The sequence below is a fragment of the Coregonus lavaretus genome (genome assembly GCF_964263955.1).
Source record: "Coregonus lavaretus genome assembly, chromosome: 2".
Taxonomy (NCBI): domain Eukaryota; kingdom Metazoa; phylum Chordata; class Actinopteri; order Salmoniformes; family Salmonidae; genus Coregonus; species Coregonus lavaretus.
The window spans coordinates 29,789,768-29,808,647 of record NC_139989.1 but is presented as its reverse complement, the minus strand read 5'-3'; the positions used below and the strand labels follow the sequence as shown (position 1 = coordinate 29,808,647).

The following is an 18,880-nucleotide window of genomic DNA, read 5'->3' as shown; positions in this document are numbered from 1 at the left end:
TAGCCACACTGACCTTCTTCTTGGACTGCGCCATCCATGTGGCCTCCGCAATGGATTAGTTCACTGAGATGGGCGTGAATCAGACAGGTGTGTCGTATGCCTTAAAAATCAAAACAATTTGCTACTGCTCGACTAAAAAAAAATATTGGTCGACCAACAGCCTATCAACCAAACAATCGACCAGTCGACTAATTGGGGTCAGCCCTAAAACGTTCACAACCCTAATTTGAGACGTAACCATTGTTTTGTCTTAAGGTGCATTGGAGCGTTCCTCCACCAAACGGTGAAGAGGCATGACATCATCATTTCAATTCAAACCCTCTGAACCTGGGTTGTGTTAGAGTGAATAGATGACATGATTTCTTACTGTGAACATCAGAGGCATGTCTTCACAGTATTTTTATATGTGAATATTCCACAATGATGTACCCTACTGAATGTGCAATGTGGCCTTGTAAAAATACTTTGTAACGTATTGCCTTCCTTTTTCCTCAATGAAACCACTAATCTGACATGACTAGAGTGAATGTGTGGTTTCCACAACATTATCAAAGGAAGGAAAGGAAGGCAAAACATTTTCAAAGTATTCAAACCAGACCAAAGGCTACCATTGTGAAAGAGTTAGTACTGAAACACGCCCTGTCAGGTCAAACTTCAACGTAAATCTTTTTATATACATATCGTATAACCCAATAGTCATACATACCGTGACATATATAGGACTACTTATAAGTCTTTGCACTGGCAATTGAATGTTCCGGTCAGAATATCTGAACACCAAAGCAGAGCTTGACATTCGAATGAATGACACTAAGTTCAATGATCTGTTGTACTGCAAATATAAACAGACAAGACTAGGACCCCAGAATGGGTTATGTTAATGTACCAGTGTATGTTTACTATAAGCATTGAAAGAACAGTTTAAGAGAAAAAGTAATACAGTGGCAGAGGGTATTTACAAACAGCACAGGAATTAAATAAACATGTATTGATCACATCTTTACTAATGCTGCAGAAATTTGCTTTAAAGCAGTATCCAAATCCATAGGATGTATATAGTAGCCATATCTAGGAAAACCAAAGTTCCAAAGGCTGGGCCTAATATAGTGTATAAGAGGTCATACAATACGTTTTGTTGTGATTCATATGTTGATGATGTAAATAATATTTTCTGGTCTGTGGTGTGTAATGAGGAGCAACCAGACGCTGCACTTGACACGTGTGAAACTGGTTATTCCAGTTACTAATAAGCACGCACACATTAAGAAAATGACTGTAAAACTGTTAAATCCCCTTGGATTGATGAGGAATTGAAAAATTGTATGGTTGAGAGGGAGGAGGCAAAAGGTATTGCAAATAAGTCTGGCAGCCCAACTGATTGGCAAACGTACTGCAAATTAAGAAATCATGTGACTAAACTAAAGAAAAATAAACTATACTATGAAACAAAAATAAATGATATAAAGAATGATAGTAAAAAAGCTTTGGAGCACCTTAAATGACATTTTGGGGAAAAAAGTAAACTCGGCTCCATCATTCATTGAATCAGATGGCTCATTCATCACAAAACCCACTGATATTGCCAACTACTTTAATGACTTCTTCATTGGCAAGATAAGCAAACTTAGGTATGACATTCCAGCAACAAATGCTGACACTACACATCCAAGTATATCTGACCAAATTATGAAAGACAAGCATTGTAATTTTGAATTCCGTAAAGTCCGTTTGGAAGAGGTGATAAAATTATTGTTGTCTATCAACAATGACAAGCCACCCGGGTCTGACAATCTGGATGGAAAATTACTGAGGATAATAGCGGGACAATATTGCCACTCCTATTTGCCACATCTTCAATTTAAGCCTACTAGAAAGATTGTGCCCTCAGGCCTGGAGGGAAGCTAAAGTCATTCCACTGCCCAAGGATAGTGAAGCCCTCTTTACTGGTTCAAATAGCCGACCAATCAGCCTGTTACCAACCCTTAGTAAACTTCTGGGGAAAATGGTGTTTGACCAGATACAATGCTATTTTACAGTAAACAAATTGACAACAGACTTTCAGCACGCTTATAGGGAAGGACATTAAACATGCATGGCACTTACGCAAATGACTGATTGACTGAGAGAAATTGATGATAAAATGATTGTGGGGGCTGTCTTGTTAGACTTCAGTGCAGCAATTGACATTATCGATCATAGTCTGCTGCTGGAAAAACTTGTTTTATGGCTTTACACCCCCTGCTATAATGTGGATGAAGAGTTACTTGTCTAACAGAACACAGAGGGTGTTCTTTAATGGAAGCCTCACTAACATAATCCAGGTAGAATCAGGAATTCCCCAGGGTAGCTGTTTAGGCCCCTTACTTTCTTTCCATCTTTACTAACAACATGCCACTGGCTTTGAGTAAAGCCAGTGTGTCTATGTATGCGGATGACTCAACACTATACATGTCAACTACTACAGCAACTGAAATAACTGCAACACTTAAAGAGCTGCAGTTAGTTTCGGAATGGGTAGCAAGGAATAAATTAGTCCTAAATATTTCCAAAACTAAAAGCATTCTATTTGGGACAAATCATTCACTAAACCCTAAACCTCAACTACATCTCGTAATGAATAATGTGGAAATTGAGCAAGTTGAGGTGACTAAACTGCTTGGAGTAACCCTGGATTGTAAACTGTCATGGTCAAAACATATCGATACAACAGTAGCTAAGATGGGGAGAAGTCTGTCCATAATAAAGCGCTGCTCTGCCTTCTTAACAGGGCCTAGTTTTGTCGCACCTAGACTACTGTTCAGTAGTGTGGTCAGGTGCCACAAAGAGGGACTTGAGAAAATTGCAGTTGGCTCAGAACAGGGCAGCACGGCTGGCCCTTAAAAGTACACGGAGAGCTAACATTAATGATATGCATGTCAATCTCTCATGGCTCAAAGTGGAAGAGAGATTGACTTTATCACTACTTGTTTTTGTAAGAGGTGTTGACAAGCTGAATGTACTGAGCTGTCTGTTTAAAATACTAGCACACAGCTCGGACACCCATGCATACCCCACAAGACATGCCACCAGAGGTCTCTTCACAGTCCCAAGTCCAGAACAGACCATGGGAGGCGCACAGTACTAAATAGAGCAATGACTACATGGAACTCTATTCCACATCAGGTAACTGATGCAAGCAGTAGAATCAGATTTTTTTTAAACAGATAAAAATACACCTTACGGAACAACGGGGACTGTGAAGAGACACACACAAAAGGTACAGACATATGCATACGCACACATTGTGATATTGTTGTATAGTGGTATTAAACATTTTGTATTGTAGATATGTAGTGGTGTAATGTTATATGATGTAATGTTTTATATTTTGTTTTATATGTAATGTAAGTGCTTTAATATGTTTGGACCCCAGGAAGAGTAGCTGCTGCCTTGCCACAAACTGAAAATATACAGACAACCCACACAGACAGACATAGCCGCAAGGACACAGCACACATACATGTTTTATTCATACAAGTTGGGTGCTCTCACACACGCACGCGCACACACACACACGCGCACACTACACTTACGATCTGTTTCTCTGTGTACTTGTTGGAGCTGAGCAGGTTGACAGCCTCCATGTGTCCAAAGTCGATGTCATGTCCCAGCAGGAAGATGAAGAGCAGCTTGCAGACATACTTCTTTTTACTATAGCCATCCAGGGCCTTGTCCCCCTTGAACTTGGAGCGGATGTTGGCCAGCTCCTTATTGATCCGCTTGATCTCCGCCTCCTTGCTCTTACCTGGGGAGGAAGTGGGGCAGCCATTTTAGTTTGGATTCAAGTTTTAATACTTTATTGCAATACCAACCGAAGTTGTAAGTAATTAGATTTTATGCAGCTCTTTAAAAAAAGGGGCAAAACGATACACATGTGCCTTCGGAAAGTATTCAGACACCTTGACTTTTTCCACATTTTGTTACGTTACAGTCTTATTCTAAAAGTGATTTTTTTTTAAAGGTTTTCCTCATCAATCTACACACAATATCCAATAATGACAAAGCAAAAACTGTTTTTTAGAAATGTGTGCTAATTTATTAAAAATAAAAAACTGAAATATTACATTTACATAGGTATTCAGACCCTTTACTCAGTACTTTGTTGAAGCAACTTGGGAAGCGAGTACAGACTTGAGTCTTCTTTGGTATGACTAAGCTTGGCACACCTGTATTTGGGGAGTTTCTCCCATTCTTCTCTGCAGATCCTCTCAAGCTCTGTCAGGTTGGATGGGGAGCGTCGATGCACAGCTATTTTCAGGTCTCTCCAGAGATGTTCGATCGGGTTCAAGTCCGGGCTCTGGCTGGGCCACTCAAGGACATTCAGAGACTTTTCCCCAAGCCACTCCTGCGTTGTCTTGGCTGTGTGCTTAGGGTCGTTGTCCTGTTGGAAGGTGAACCTTCGCCCCAGTCTGAGGTCCTGAGCGCTCTGGAGCAGGTTTTCATCAAGGATCTCTCTGTACTTTGCTCCGTTCATCTTTGCCTCAATCCTGACTAGTCTCACAGTCCCTGCCGCTGAAAAACATTGCCACAGCATGATGCTGCCACCACCATGCTTCACCGTAGGGATGGTGCCAGGTTTCCTTCAGACGTGACGCTTGGCATTCAGGCAAAAGAGTTCAATCTTGGTTTCATCAGACCAGAGAATCTTGTTTCTCATGGTCAGAGTCCTTTAGGTGTCTTTTGGCAAACTCCAAGCGGGCTGTCATGTGCCTTTTACTGAGGAGTGGCTTCCGTCTGGCCACTCCACCATAAAGGCCTGATTGGTGGAGTGCTGCAAAGATGGTTGTCCTTCTGGAAGGTTCTCCCATCTCCACAGAGGAACTCTAGAGCTCTGTCAGAGTGACCATCGGGTTCTTGGTCACCTCCCTGACCAAGGCCCTTCTCCCCCGATTGCTCAGTTTGGCCGGGCGGCCAGCTCGGCACTTATTAAAGATAATAATGGTATGGAGTAAATCCATTTGAATTCATTCACTTTTTGACATCTCCCCTTTTGATTTGAACAAAACCTTCCATACATATTTGCCCATTGTATCAATTAATGAATTACACAAGTTCCTATTTTACCATTATGAGTTCTTAAATAACCTAAGTTAATTATTTATTCAGGCAGCCATTGGCTGCAGATGGAATAGGAAGCTTATCATTGTGTAATTATAAGTAGCCGCAATCATTATTATAATTGAAATTATACTTAAAATCATGTAATACGTAGCCTACCGATTGCAAGGTGCAGCCTGTGTCCAAAACATTGGAGTCTGGTCCAGTCATTCAACGCAACATGTTCCACCTTCTCCCTTAATTTGTTATAGTGTTGGGATGGCGACTTGGGAGAAATATGTGCGAGATGGAATCTTGTATCTCCTGGCCAGCTTGTTTATCATCTTCTTGAAGCAGTCTTTGCTGACTGTGTAAATAGGAACCATGTCTTTGGCTATGTGATAGCCTCTGTGATTTCCATGTGTCTGCAGGATGTTTTTCGTAGGGCATTATACTTGAAAACGTATGAGTAATCAATGCCTGTTTAAAAGGGCAACTCCACCACTTTTCAAACTCATTTCATTATCTCCAGCACAATACCCGTGTCAACATATGTGAAAATGGCACATTTCTACGTTTTGTAGAAAAATATATATATAAAGATAAAACAGGTACTCCCGAGTGGTGCAGTGGTCTAAGCAGTGCTAGCTGTGCCACTAGAGATCCTGGTTTGAGTCCAGGCTCTGTCGCAGCTGGCCGCGACCAGGAGACCCATGGGGCAGCACACAATTGGCCCAGCGTCGTCCAGGTTAGGGGAGGGTTTGGCCGGCAGGGGTATTCTTGTCCCATCACGCACTAGCGACTCCCGTGGCGGGCCGGGTGCAGTGCACGCTGACATGGTCGCCAGGTGTGCAGTGTTTCCTCTGACACATTGGTGCGGCTGGCTTCCGGGTTAAGCGGGCATTGTGTCAAGAAGCAGTGCGGCTCGGCTGGGTTGTGTTTCGGAGGACGCACGGCTCCTGACCTTCGCCTCTCCCGAGTCCGTACGGGAGTTGCAGCGATGAGACAAGACTGTAACTACTACCAATTGGATACCACGAAATTAAGGAGAAAAAGGGGGTAAAAATATAAAATAAAAATAACGTTACATTTTCAAAACAGTGAATTTCAAACAGTATGAGAGCCGCAGTGACTTGGGGAGCAGGAAAATACCCCCCTTGGTCTAGAAACTCGTTGCAAGTTTTGAAAATTCTACCCGGTGATGTCACAGAAGCATTTTTTTAGGACCTTTCTACTTATATTTTTAACAACAGATCATAGAAACGTTTTCACATACAGTATGTAGACACTTGTTTGGTGCTGGAGGTGATGAATATGAGGTTGAAAAGTGGTGGAATTGCCCTTTAATGTAGGTGGCTGGTTGTGGCTGAAGGGCTTTGCTGCTGTCGGGCGCTTTTTCATACCATGCAATCGTCGTAAAGTAGGGGATGGTTATTCTTCAAATGATGTAATACATTTGTTGTGTTGCCTCTTGTTGTCGCGTCTTGATGTCACCACTACACTGAGGCACTTTTTGCACAACACTTGCATTTGGTTGACATCGGTTTGCCTGTAGCCGAAATACTGCCATACCACTGAAGATGCACCCTTTTTTGGCACCAAATCGACGTTCTTGTTAGCACTAGCGGCACTCATGTTTCCGACACACACTGATGTAAAGCCACAGTTTCTAAACCTCATACTGTACTGTCTTTGGTAAAGCCCTTTCTCTCCTCACCAGCATGTGCTTTAAGCGGGGACGCTTGTGATTGGCTAGCATGTGTATGCCATGCAGAGAGTCCGCTAGTGATTGGTCAGCATCCTCTGTGCATGTAGAGAGTGAATGAACGGAGTCTAGCGGATCTCATTGGAGGAGGTACTGTAGTCTAGTTTTTGTTGTATTAACGGAGTGTCAAAGAAAATAGAAAATCGCAGACTCTTGCAAATCTGAATTTGATTAATCGTGCAGCCCTATAATCTAAGGTTATTGTGTTGTGCCCGCCATCGGTTGAGACAACATGCTCTTGAATACAGGGTGAGTGTCATGTTTTGGCTGATAAATGTACTAAAATGGGAATAAAATTTACATTTTAACTGGTACCACAAAGATGGTTGGAGATCAACACAGAGAATGTTGACTTGAATTGGAATATCTGTTGTTTTAAATTATACTGTCAATCCTCCATAGGAAACCTACTGAAATCAAAGAAATATAGATACAGTGGGGGAAAAAAAGTATTTAGTCAGCCACCAATTGTGCAAGTTCTCCCACTTAAAAAGATGAGAGAGGCCTGTAATTTTCATCATAGGTACACGTCAACTATGACAGACAAATTGAGAGAAAAAAAATCCAGAAAATCACATTGTAGGATTTTTTATGAATTTATTTGCAAATTATGGTGGAAAATAAGTATTTGGTCACCTACAAACAAGCAAGATTTCTGGCTCTCACAGACCTGTAACTTCTTCTTTAATAGGCTCCTCTGTCCTCCACTCGTTACCTGTATTAATGGCACCTGTTTGAACTTGTTATCAGTATAAAAGACACCTGTCCACAACCTCAAACAGTCACACTCCAAACTCCACTATGGCCAAGACCAAAGAGCTGTCAAAGGACACCAGAAACAAAATTGTAGACCTGCACCAGGCTGGGAAGACTGAATCTGCAATAGGTAAGCAGCTTGGTTTGAAGAAATCAACTGCGGGAGCAATTATTAGGAAATGGAAGACATACAAGACCACTGATAATCTCCCTCGATCTGGGGCTCCACGCAAGATCTCACCCCGTGGGGTCAAAATGATTACAAGAACGGTGAGCAAAAATCCTAGAACCACACGGGGGGACCTAGTGAATGACCTGCAGAGAGCTGGGACCAAAGTAACAAAGCCTACCATCAGTAACACACTACGCCGCCAGGGACTCAAATCCTGCAGTGCCAGACGTGTCCCCCTGCTTAAGCCAGTACATGTACAGGCCCGTCTGAAGTTTGCTAGAGTGCATTTGGATGATCCAGAAGAGGATTGGGAGAATGTCATATGGTCAGATGAAACCAAAATATAACTTTTTGGTAAAAACTCAACTCGTCGTGTTTGGAGGACAAAGAATGCTGAGTTGCATCCAAAGAACACCATACCTACTGTGAAGCATGGGGGTGGAAACATCATGCTTTGGGGCTGTTTTTCTGCAAAGGGACCAGGACGACTGATCCGTGTAAAGGAAATAATGAATGGGGCCATGTATCGTGAGATTTTGAGTGAAAACCTCCTTCCATCAGCAAGGGCATTGAAGATGAAACGTGGCTGGGTCTTTCAGCATGACAATGATCCCAAACACACCGCCCGGGCAACGAAGGAGTGGCTTCGTAAGAAGCATTTCAAGGTCCTGGAGTGGCCTAGCCAGTCTCCAGATCTCAACCCCATAGAAAATCTTTGGAGGGAGTTGAAAGTCTGTGTTGCCCAGCAACAGCCCCAAAACATCACTGCTCTAGAGGAGATCTGCATGGAGGAATGGGCCAAAATACCAGCAACAGTGTGTGAAAACCTTGTGAAGACTTACAGAAAACGTTTGACCCGTGTCATTGCCAACAAAGGGTATATAACAAAGTATTGAGAAACTTTTGTTATTGACCAAATACTTATTTTCTACCATAACTTGCAAATAAATTCATTAAAAATCCTACAATGTGATTTTCTGGATTTTTTTTCTCCTCATTTTGTCTGTCATAGTTGACGTGTACCTATGATGAAAATTACATGCCTCTCTCATCTTTTTAAGTGGGAGAACTTGCACAATTGGTGGCTGACTAAATACTTTTTTCCCCCACTGTAATTGAATAGATATGACAATTTATTTGTATTTTACCCCCTTTTTCTCCCCAATTTCGATCTTGTCTCATCGCTGCAACTCCCCAACGAGCTCGGGATGCGAAGGTCGAGTCATGCGTCCTCCAAACATGACCCGCCAAACCACGCTTCTTAACACCCGCCCGCTTAACCCGGAAGCCAGACGCACCAATGTGTCGGCGGAAACACTGTTCACCTGATGACCAAGGTCAGCCTGCAGTTGCCCGGTCCCCCCCACCCCCCGCCAAACCCTTCCCTAACCCGTGCGACGCTGGGCCAATTGTGCGGTGCCCTATGGGACTCCCGATCATGGCCGGTTGTGATACAGCCCGGGATCTAACTAGGGTCTGTAGTGACGCCTCTAGCACTGCGATGCAGTGCCTTAGACCGCTGCGCCACTCGGGAGCCCCCAGATATGACAATTTAAGTTGACATTCGACGGTGGGTGGACCGACAGTTTGGGGTAATAATTAGAAGTTAAAATGTAAATTAAATTAAAATGGTGTACCAGCTGAATTGCAGTGGTCTGATCTATAAATTATATTATGAATTCTAATTTTATTGTGTTGCGGTCACAACACAAAATCCTATGAGTTTACGCGTTTTTAGATCATTGTTGTTAAAGGTTTAAAAATGCTAACTTGTTTTTATTTATTATTGGGATTATATCAAACTCAACCGTTTATCTTTTCAAGTTTGAAGACATGGATGTCTCATGGTATGGTGGGGTATGCAAAATGGGTCAACTTTGAGTACCTTTATCTGCTGAATGTTTTGGCATTCAGGTTCAAAAAGTCACTTTGAGCAAACATGTATGGAAAGTTTTGTTTAAATCACAAGGGATGCTGTTAAAAAATTATTGAATTCAAATGGATTTACCCTATGGTTTCATGGATTCATTTTAATATTCTCCTGATCTGTGGCTAAATTTTGGCTAACAGATCCAAGTCACAGAATCTGCAGTTTAAGAAGTAGGCCTATATAATCAAAGGTTAAGCTTACATTCTTTGACTAAAACTGAAAGGAAAAAAAGCCTACTCTCTGGATTGGTCTAATCTGAGTCTGAAACCTGCCCTCAATAGAATAGCTTTACACTTACTTATTTCAGATAATCTGTTCAGTTTGCATAAAATGTCTGGAAATAATAATATGCTGCATAGAACATAAGCAAGCGGACACAATCATGCATGTTCGATGCATGACCCATGAGCTTATGAGGAAATCACACCTTTCATAATCTGAGACATACATTTAAGGAATGGTTATAACAAGAGAAAAGTTGTGTGAAGGGTGTGGTCAAGAGGAGACGGTTTTCAAGAGTGAGGGGTGGGGGAGGGGTGAAGGGCTCTTGGAGTAAAAACACCATCGCCTACACATTTTACTCAATGTACTTGCACTGCCCCCCCACCCCCAACCCCACCCCACCCCTTCTTTTTACGCTGCTGCTCTGTTAATTATTTATGCATAGTCACTTTAACTCTACCCACATGTACATATTACCTCAACTAGCCGGTGCCCCCTCACATTGACTCTGCACCGGTACCCCCCTGTATATAGCCTCCCTACTGTTATTTTATTTTACTTCTGCTCTTTGTTTCTCAACACTTTTTTGTTGTTGTTGTTTTATTTTACTTTTTTTTATAAAAAATAAATGCATTGTTGGTTAACTCTTCCGAGTCGGCGAACGCTTCGGCGCGTTCAAATCGCGGGCCGGCTTTAGGACCGCGCAGCATCCAAACCAAGTGACGCAGAGGGCTGCCGTCGATTTCATGCAGAAATGGAGACCCGAAGCTACGTTTTGAGTGTTTGTTTCATGTAAATACACCAACTAAAACCAAAGTTATGATAATTTCAATTCCATGAAAAAAGTGCGTCAAAATATGCGCTCTTTTATGAGCGCTTTGCATTTATTATAATAACTTTGTCGTCTTTTGTGATAAAAAGGAACGGAAAAAAACGTGTGCTTGTGCTAACCCGGTTCTTCAGGATGCACACGAGTATATAAACATTCATTCCCATGACAACTAGCCATTGCGAAAGAACGAACGAGAGGAATTAGTTCAGTTCATGAGTAGTTTTGGAGAGTTTTTCACGAGTTAGTATTTCAATTGTTAGTATTTCAAGAGTTTTATTGTCAGCAGTATCGTTTTTGTGAAGCAATATGAGGCGCACACTTCACGTTGAACAAGCCGTCGACTTGTTATTCCAAATGAGCGATGAAGAAACTTTGGAAAGTTCGTCGTCAGACAATGAGAGTGGCCAGGATGACTTCGAGGACCCTGATTTTGTTGCTGAAAACGTGAGGTAAGAAGACAAACATTTTTCTAAAATGAATTTGTTTTATTGCTTTCGTTTATCTTACTATAGTATTCTATTCTACTTCACTGTAGTGCAAATGCCAATGAACATCTTGAACTTTGAATAATCTTGAATCCGTTTACCTGTTTTGTATAGTGACGACGACGACGACGAGCAGCCTGGGCCATCAACAGCCCCCACCCCCACAACAAGCCGACGGAGGCCATCACAGAGGGGGCGTGGAAGGAAGGATCAGGCCAAGACCAGGTCAAGATCTCCAGCCCAGTCAGCAGCACAGCCAGAACAGAGCTCTGAGCCATGGAAAACAGAGACTGATCCTGACACTGCCCCACAAGCCAGTAGGTTCATGCCCCGCAGACCACCAGGAGCCCAGGTGGATTTGCATTCAGGGCACACACCAAAGGACCTCTTCCTGCTCTACTTCGCCGCAGATACAATGAGGACAATCTGCAGAAACACCAACAAACAGGCAGCAAGAAATCAGCAGAAGGGGAGCAAATATCAGTGGACTGACGTTGATGTGGAGGAACTGCACAGATTTCTGGGTCTCCTCATCTACACCTCATTGGTGACTCTGCCTAGTATCCAGGACTACTGGAAACAAAGCCACATATTGTCTGTTTCATTGCCAGCGAAGGTCATGCCAAGAGACAGATTCCGGTCCATCTCATGGAACATCCACCTAAGTGATCCAGAGGAGGATGTCATAAATGACCAGCGCAAAGGTACACCCCAGCATGACAAACTGTTCAGGGTCAAACCTCTGATGGACGACATTCGCACTGCCTGCCAGGCTCATTACCATCCTAAGAAGGAACTGTCAGTCGACGAGAGGATGGTGGCTACAAAAGCCAAAACTGGCATGACCCAGTACATGAAGGACAAGCCTAACAAATGGGGGATCAAGCTCTTTGTGTTGGCAGAGTCTAACAATGGCTACACTCTAAACTTCAACGTGTATGTTGGGAAAGCACACACACCCAGCGTGCATGGACTTTCATATGATGCTGTTATGGACCTCATTCAGCCATCACATCTTGGTACAGGATACCATATTTATATGGACAATTTCTACACCAGCCCAAAACTGTTCCTGAGTTTGGGAAGTATGAAGTTTGGAGCCTGTGGGACCTACAGAAGCAACAGAAAAGGGTGTCCTAGTGGCAGAGAAAATGCCCTCACCAGCAAATCGAAGAGGGGGTCTGTGAGATGGATCAGAGAGGATCGCCTGGTCTTTGTGAAGTGGATGGATACGCGGGAGGTGTCGGTGTGCTCCACAATCCACCCAGCGTTTTCGGGCGAGACAATCAAGAGGAAGGTGAAGGAAGGACCTGGACGCTGGGTAGCAAAAGACATTCCCTGCCCTACCCCCATCATGGCCTACAATAAGTACATGGGAGGGGTTGACCTGTCAGACCAGCTTCTCCAGTATTACTCAACCCATCGCAGAACTGCTCGCTGGTACCGTACCCTCTTCCTGCATTTTTTGGACATGGGAACAACAAATGCATACATCCTGCACTGTGACATCAGTGCGACCCAACAGGTCACACCCATGACGCACAAGAACTTTGTGGCAGAACTTGTGGCCCAGCTGTGCGGAGTGACCCAGACAGGGGTTCCACTTCAAAAAAGCACCAGCCATGTTTCTGTGGCCATTGCCAATGTTGCAGAGGCCAAAGACAAAGCCACAGCAGGCCGCAGGGTTTGTCAACGCTGTAAACAAGTTGACAAGAAGAGGTTTGTCACACCATGGAAGTGCAAGGCCTGTGATGTGGCTCTCTGTGTCATTGTGGACAGGAACTGTTTTGAAGAGTGGCACAAATAGGGTAAAGGCCAGTGGCTATACCTACTTTTTTTGTAAATAGTTGTGTATTGCTTGTATATATCTCAAGAATACTTTTATATGTTCATATTTGCACTTTGTGGTTCAATTTGAAGCTTTTTTTTTCATTTTGGACAGAAACTGTTTTGAGGAGTGGCACAAAAAGGTTTAGGGTTAGAATAGAAGAAAAACGCCAGTGGTTATACCTACTTTTTATTGTAAATAGTTATTTATTGCTTGTATATATCACCAAAATACTTTTATATGTTCATATTTGCACCTTGTGGTTCAATTTGAAGCTTTTTAAATGCTTGGTTCACCATGTTTGAGGGTTTTACAATAAAAAAACCATCTTTTTTCTAAACGGACTTTGTGTTTTCTGTGTGTGTTTGGGTCCAGTGTGTTGAAATAGTATGTCAAAGTGAAAAACTTACTAACAGATCATATAGGTGAGGTTGTGCTGAAAAAAAAGATACCCAACATTGGTCTGGTAAACATTTCTTTATGTAGTATATCAGGGCAAAATTGAAGGTACCCAAAAACGGCCAAAAAAGCTCCAGACTCCGAAGAGTTAAGGGCTGTAAGTAAGCATTTCACGGTACTGTCTACACCTGTTGTATTCGGCGCATGTGGCAAATACAATTTGATTTGATACTTGCTACATCTCACCCGCTAGCGCCCGACAGTTGCCCCCTTGAAGCAGGGCAGTGTAAACAGTATAAATGGTAATAGCAGAGCAATATTTTTGAAACAGCTGAAATGTATAGACCTTTTCCTAATATGAGACATGTTTTATTGAGTTTTACCTGAAATTGCAGTAACAGCCTGTTACATTTTGAAATTGTCGCAGCAGCCGACAGCTGCATTGAGCCACATAAAACTATTGAAGCCCATCCCGACATTTTAAAAAAAATGTAGATCATACAAATAGGATATGTTTTTTCATTTGTAACATTGTGTGATGATTTCAGAGGTGGTACCACTAGTCCCAGAGTGGTGGGGGGAATTTGTTTTCCTGGGGCCCAGTTTTTACTGATGCGGTAGTAGGCTAACCAACCAACTCCGGACACTAGTTGTAGCGTATGTCATAGTAATAAATCAGCTGTAAAAAGTGGTTTTGTATGAGCTATGATGGGACCAGATTTGCTCTAATTAGGTCATATGGTTTATAAAACAATTAAAACTGGACAAACTCCTGGCCCTAGGAGGATGAAAACATTAAAACCCTTTACACAGACAACAACTGCAATTGGACAATAAAACTAACAGGGCCGAGCTAGCTTTATGCAGGGTTGCATCATGTAGGCCTTTGCATCTGTAATTAAAAAGATACTCATACAGTATGTCATCACTATTGTGTCTAATTAATTCCAGGCAATAATGTTTTATTCAAAGGGCCTAGGTAGCCTAGCCACCCAAAGTTTGAATATAAACCAAATTTATTCACAATCACATTTTCTAAGAACACAAATAAAATGGGCCTATTTTAGGCTATAAATACATAGCTTAGACTATAAAAACATGTTACATTTCCCCTGGCCAGGCCCAGATGGGATCAGAGTACATAGGCTTCTCTAGGCTACATGTAGCTGTGGTTGTTATCAGTAGGCTACAGTTGATCAAACTGAAGCACAGACGAATTGTGCATCTTGACAAATCATATAGTGTAATATGTTTTAGAAGAAAAGTTTGTCATTGTTGAATAGTTAGTGCTTTACTGGGTACTGGCTTACTGTGATAATACCGGTCAATTTGAGCTGCGGACCAAGAATGTCACATTGCCAGCCACAACGAAAGGTAAGGAAAGGAAGGAATGTGAATTGAAAAGTAGAAATCTTTCGCCACTCCGCTCCTCAGACTCTCCTTCAAATCTCGTAGTGGGAATAGGGCCATGTGGGGGAAAGAGAGAAGGGGTGAAAGAGTAGCCTAACGGGGAAACTTGAAAGAGGTAAGGCCTAGCCTGTGTAAAGTGCTTAGCTAGCCTAATTCTCCCTCATTCACCCTATGTAGTTATGAGGAATAGATAAATAAGCAAAGGGAGTGAGAGTTTACTAAAAGAATAACAGGAACAGCGACTAAATTGGGGAACAGTAAGGAAGGAGAGATCAAGGAGGGAGAAGAGAGAAAAAGCCATACAAATCATCAGAGGGATGGATGGGAAGATGACAAGAGGTGGAGGTGGGACAGAGGAGGGACGGGCAGGTGTGAATAAGGGTGAAAGTCAAGATATTAGTGTGTGACTGTGTCTATTTCAAATAGAGGCAGTCCTTGCCATTGCAGTTTATATGCTGGACTAAGGTAAGGTGTGTGCTGTTTGAGTTTTCCAACTTTTCGATCTAGACTACTATATGTCATATTGTGATCTCAGACAGCAGTCTATTCCAAATTAATCTTGTGCTAACCCCACAACAACACTAGCCGTCTTGCAACCTTTTCAAGTCCTGTTTTTGTTATTCTGTTGTTTATGTTTGAAAGAGGGGCATGGTACCCTAAATGCCATGCGGTGCCCCCTTACGAAAAAAGATTGCAGTCAGAGCACAGTATAACTGAAGTACACTGCAGTTAGAGTGCAGTATGCTGCAAATACTGCATCCAAAATAACCATTTTATTTACTGCAATAATTTTGCAGTGTAACTGCAGTTATTCTGCGTCCAAAATATCAGAGTCGACTGCTGTTACTGAACTTTTTTTGTAAGGGCCAGCTTTACATGAAACAGTTGGAGGCTGAAATCGAGACACTGTCTAGTATTCTAAACGCATGCATTTTCCCTTACAATATTTTTTCGTAAGGGTTATGTGCACGAGGTGTGTGTGTGTGCTGTGTGTGTGTATTTTGTGAGAAAGAGTATTCTGCTCTATCATGACAGTGGTTATGAAAAATGGCAGTGTCATGCATTTGGATACTCTTATAGACTAACAACAATCTGTATTTTTTTTTAAACCTTTATTTAACGAGGCAAGTCAATTCTTATTTACAATGACGGCCTACACCGGCAAAACCCGGACGACGCTGGGCCAATTGTGCGCCGCCCTATGGGACTATTATGATACAGCCTGGAATCGAACCAGGGGGTCTGTAGTGACGCCTCAAGCGCTGAGCTGCAGTTCCTTAGACCACTCGGGTATAATGTATGGTTCGTGTGTATATATGTGCACTATGACAGACAATGCAATATAGACCAGGACTCTAATTAGAAAAACTGGATTAGCAATATATGTATATTATTCCAACTATTAACAATACATTCAAATGTCACTAAACTAGGTAGGCGCAAACACATGATCGCCTACTATGTTGCGAGTGGCGACCAATTCCAATCGACCCAGTCGTTCAACTGGCTGGTTTAGCTACTGTATATCTGAACAGCGATACAACGTAACTGTCCATCCAGCCCTGCTTAATTTGCCTGATAAATGTATTATCACAAAAAAACAGAGCAAAATTGACCCTGGTGGCCCGTCGCGATATCAACAGTCAGCTACCCTACTTCTGTTCTGGTGCAGGTGATGTGAACAGCAGTGACAACATCTGATGGGTAGCGGCCTAGTAGTACGCTACGAGTCTGTCACACAACACATAATCACGGTCGACCGTGTATCATCACAAACACGGTCGACCGTGTATCATCACAAACACAGTAGGCAGCGCAAATGGAAAAGGGATGCGGTGCAGCAGTAACTGTGCCCGCGATGACCTCTCCATAGCTATAACCCTCTCCTCAACATCTGAGATCTAGCTAGCTAGCTAGCTAGCAGTTTCACTTTACACCACTACATTTCAGGGCACACTTGCAAACAAATGTATGTTGATCAAATGTCGTCCTCCATGCAAATGTTTATAATAACATGGCACGTTGAAAAGCTAATCAATGATGGAAAAAGACACTCACAATTACGTATGTCCGAAATGAACACCGCTAATCCCCGCATCCCATCTCCCTTCGACACAGCCGGCATTTTTGCTGGTTTCTGTCCTCACTCCGGCCTTTCCCGTCAAAAATGAATCGTCGACGGCCAGCTATCAAACGTCAGCTCGCGTTTAGGTGTTACAGTACAGGGTGTGTTAGCTTGTTTCCTATCTAATTAGCCAGCTAACCAACTTTTAACAGTTTATGTTCCTTGGCGTTTTACCAAAGATAGTACGTTTAATAGCTTCCTAACACATTTGCTAGTTTGGATGGCCGTGCCGTGGTTCAATTCAGCAAGCTAGCGGTATGGTTACTAAAGTGTATCCGCGTTAACTAGCCGACGTTTCCGCTGGCTAGCAAATTCATTCAAACCTTCCCTTCGCCCACGACCAGATGACGGTGAAAGTACACGCAGTTGTAACTAACTATATCTACCCGATGAATATATGATATATCCAGATATCAGAGAAAAAGCAGAATGCCAAAAAATATCCACTCGGTCTGATATTTGACTCTGTCAGTGAGTCACGCACGGCAAGCTAGCTAAACAGCTAGCTAGCTATATCAAATGTTTGGAAACATCACCAGTTGACCGTGATCAGTCAGCATACAATCGTATCTCCACAATGTATTTATTCCAATAATGTATATCCGATGGCTAAACGAAGACAATTCGATGTCATCAATAATTTATGTCAATTCGCTACTCGGTAGCCTTGGACAAGGCTCGTGACAGCACAAGCAGCGCGACCACTAGACGCGTTCGTTTTGCGCAGACTCCGGCACTTCTATTTCCCTGGTCTTGTCCTCTCCAGTGTGTTGTGAGCAACATTAGCGTGAGCAACAATAGTGGAATCAGAGGTTCGACTTCAAAATAAAAGTCCCCCATTGAAACTGACGCAAACAGATAAAAATTGTGAAATCATGCCACAATTGGACTAGATAATCCTAAACAAGGTTGGAATGTTGTTATATAAATTAAACAAAAGACAACGTCTTAGCTCTTATTGCGGGACTCTGAAACCACTGAAATGAGCAACATTAAGCTCACCAGTCAGCCTGTATATTGAAAATTCATTTTGCACTGTGCAGCCTAAAATATGGATTGTACACCCATGAAATGGGGTATCACCATAGTGCCCTCTAAGCTCACCACAAAGCTCACGGCCCTGGGACTGAACTCCTCCCAATGCAACTGGGTCCTGGACTTCCTGACGGGCTGTCCCCAGGTGGTGAAGGTAGGCAACATTACCTCCACCACACTGATCCTTAACACGGGGACCCCACAAGGGTGCGTCCTCAGTCCCCTCCAGTACTCCCTGTATACCCACGACTGCGTAGCCTCACACAGTTCCAACTCCATCATCAAGTTCACTGATGACACGACAGTAGTAGGCCTGAATACTACCAGCGACAAGGTGGCCTACAGAGAGGAGGTAGGCGCTCTGACGGCGTGGTGCCAGGCAAACAACCTCTCCCTCAACGTCAGCAAAACAAAGGAGCTGATTGTGGTCTTCAGAAGGAACCAGGCTGGGCACGCCTCCATCCTCATCAATGAGGCCGCCTGGAGATGATCAAAAACGTCAAGTTCCTCGATGTACAAATCTCAGAGGAGCTGAAATGGTCAAACCAGACAGACACGTGGTTAAGAAGGCGCGACAGCGACTCTTCAACCTCAGGAGGCTGAAGAAGTTTGGCCTGTCCCAAAGGGCCCTCACGGTGTTCTACAGGAGCACCATCGAGAGCATATTGTCGAGCTGCATCACAGCCTGGTGCGGCAACTCCACCGCTGCTGACCGCAAGGCTGTACAGAGTGTGGTACGCTCAGCCGAATGCACCATTGGGTGCACATTGCCTGCCCTCCAAGACACCTACAACACCAGGTGTCACAGGAAGGCAAAGAAGATCATCAAGGACCTCAGACACCCG

At 43.1% G+C, this 18,880-nt stretch overlaps 1 protein-coding gene across 1 annotated transcript in view; it reads right to left on the bottom strand.

Moving 5' to 3' along the window:
- The window catches only part of LOC311147654 (AP-2 complex subunit alpha-1-like), a 71,098-nt gene extending 53,391 nt beyond the window's left edge, over positions 1-17,707 (bottom strand). Inside the window, exons 1-2 of the mRNA XM_084184392.1 lie at positions 16,934-17,707; positions 3,573-3,784 (exon numbers count right to left, since the gene is read on the bottom strand). Of these exons, the coding sequence (XP_084040518.1) occupies positions 3,573-3,784; positions 16,934-17,000 (279 nt within the window). The 5' untranslated portion in view covers positions 17,001-17,707. The remainder of the gene's footprint in view (positions 1-3,572; positions 3,785-16,933) is intronic.
- Between the last annotated feature and the right edge of the window lie 1,173 nt (positions 17,708-18,880).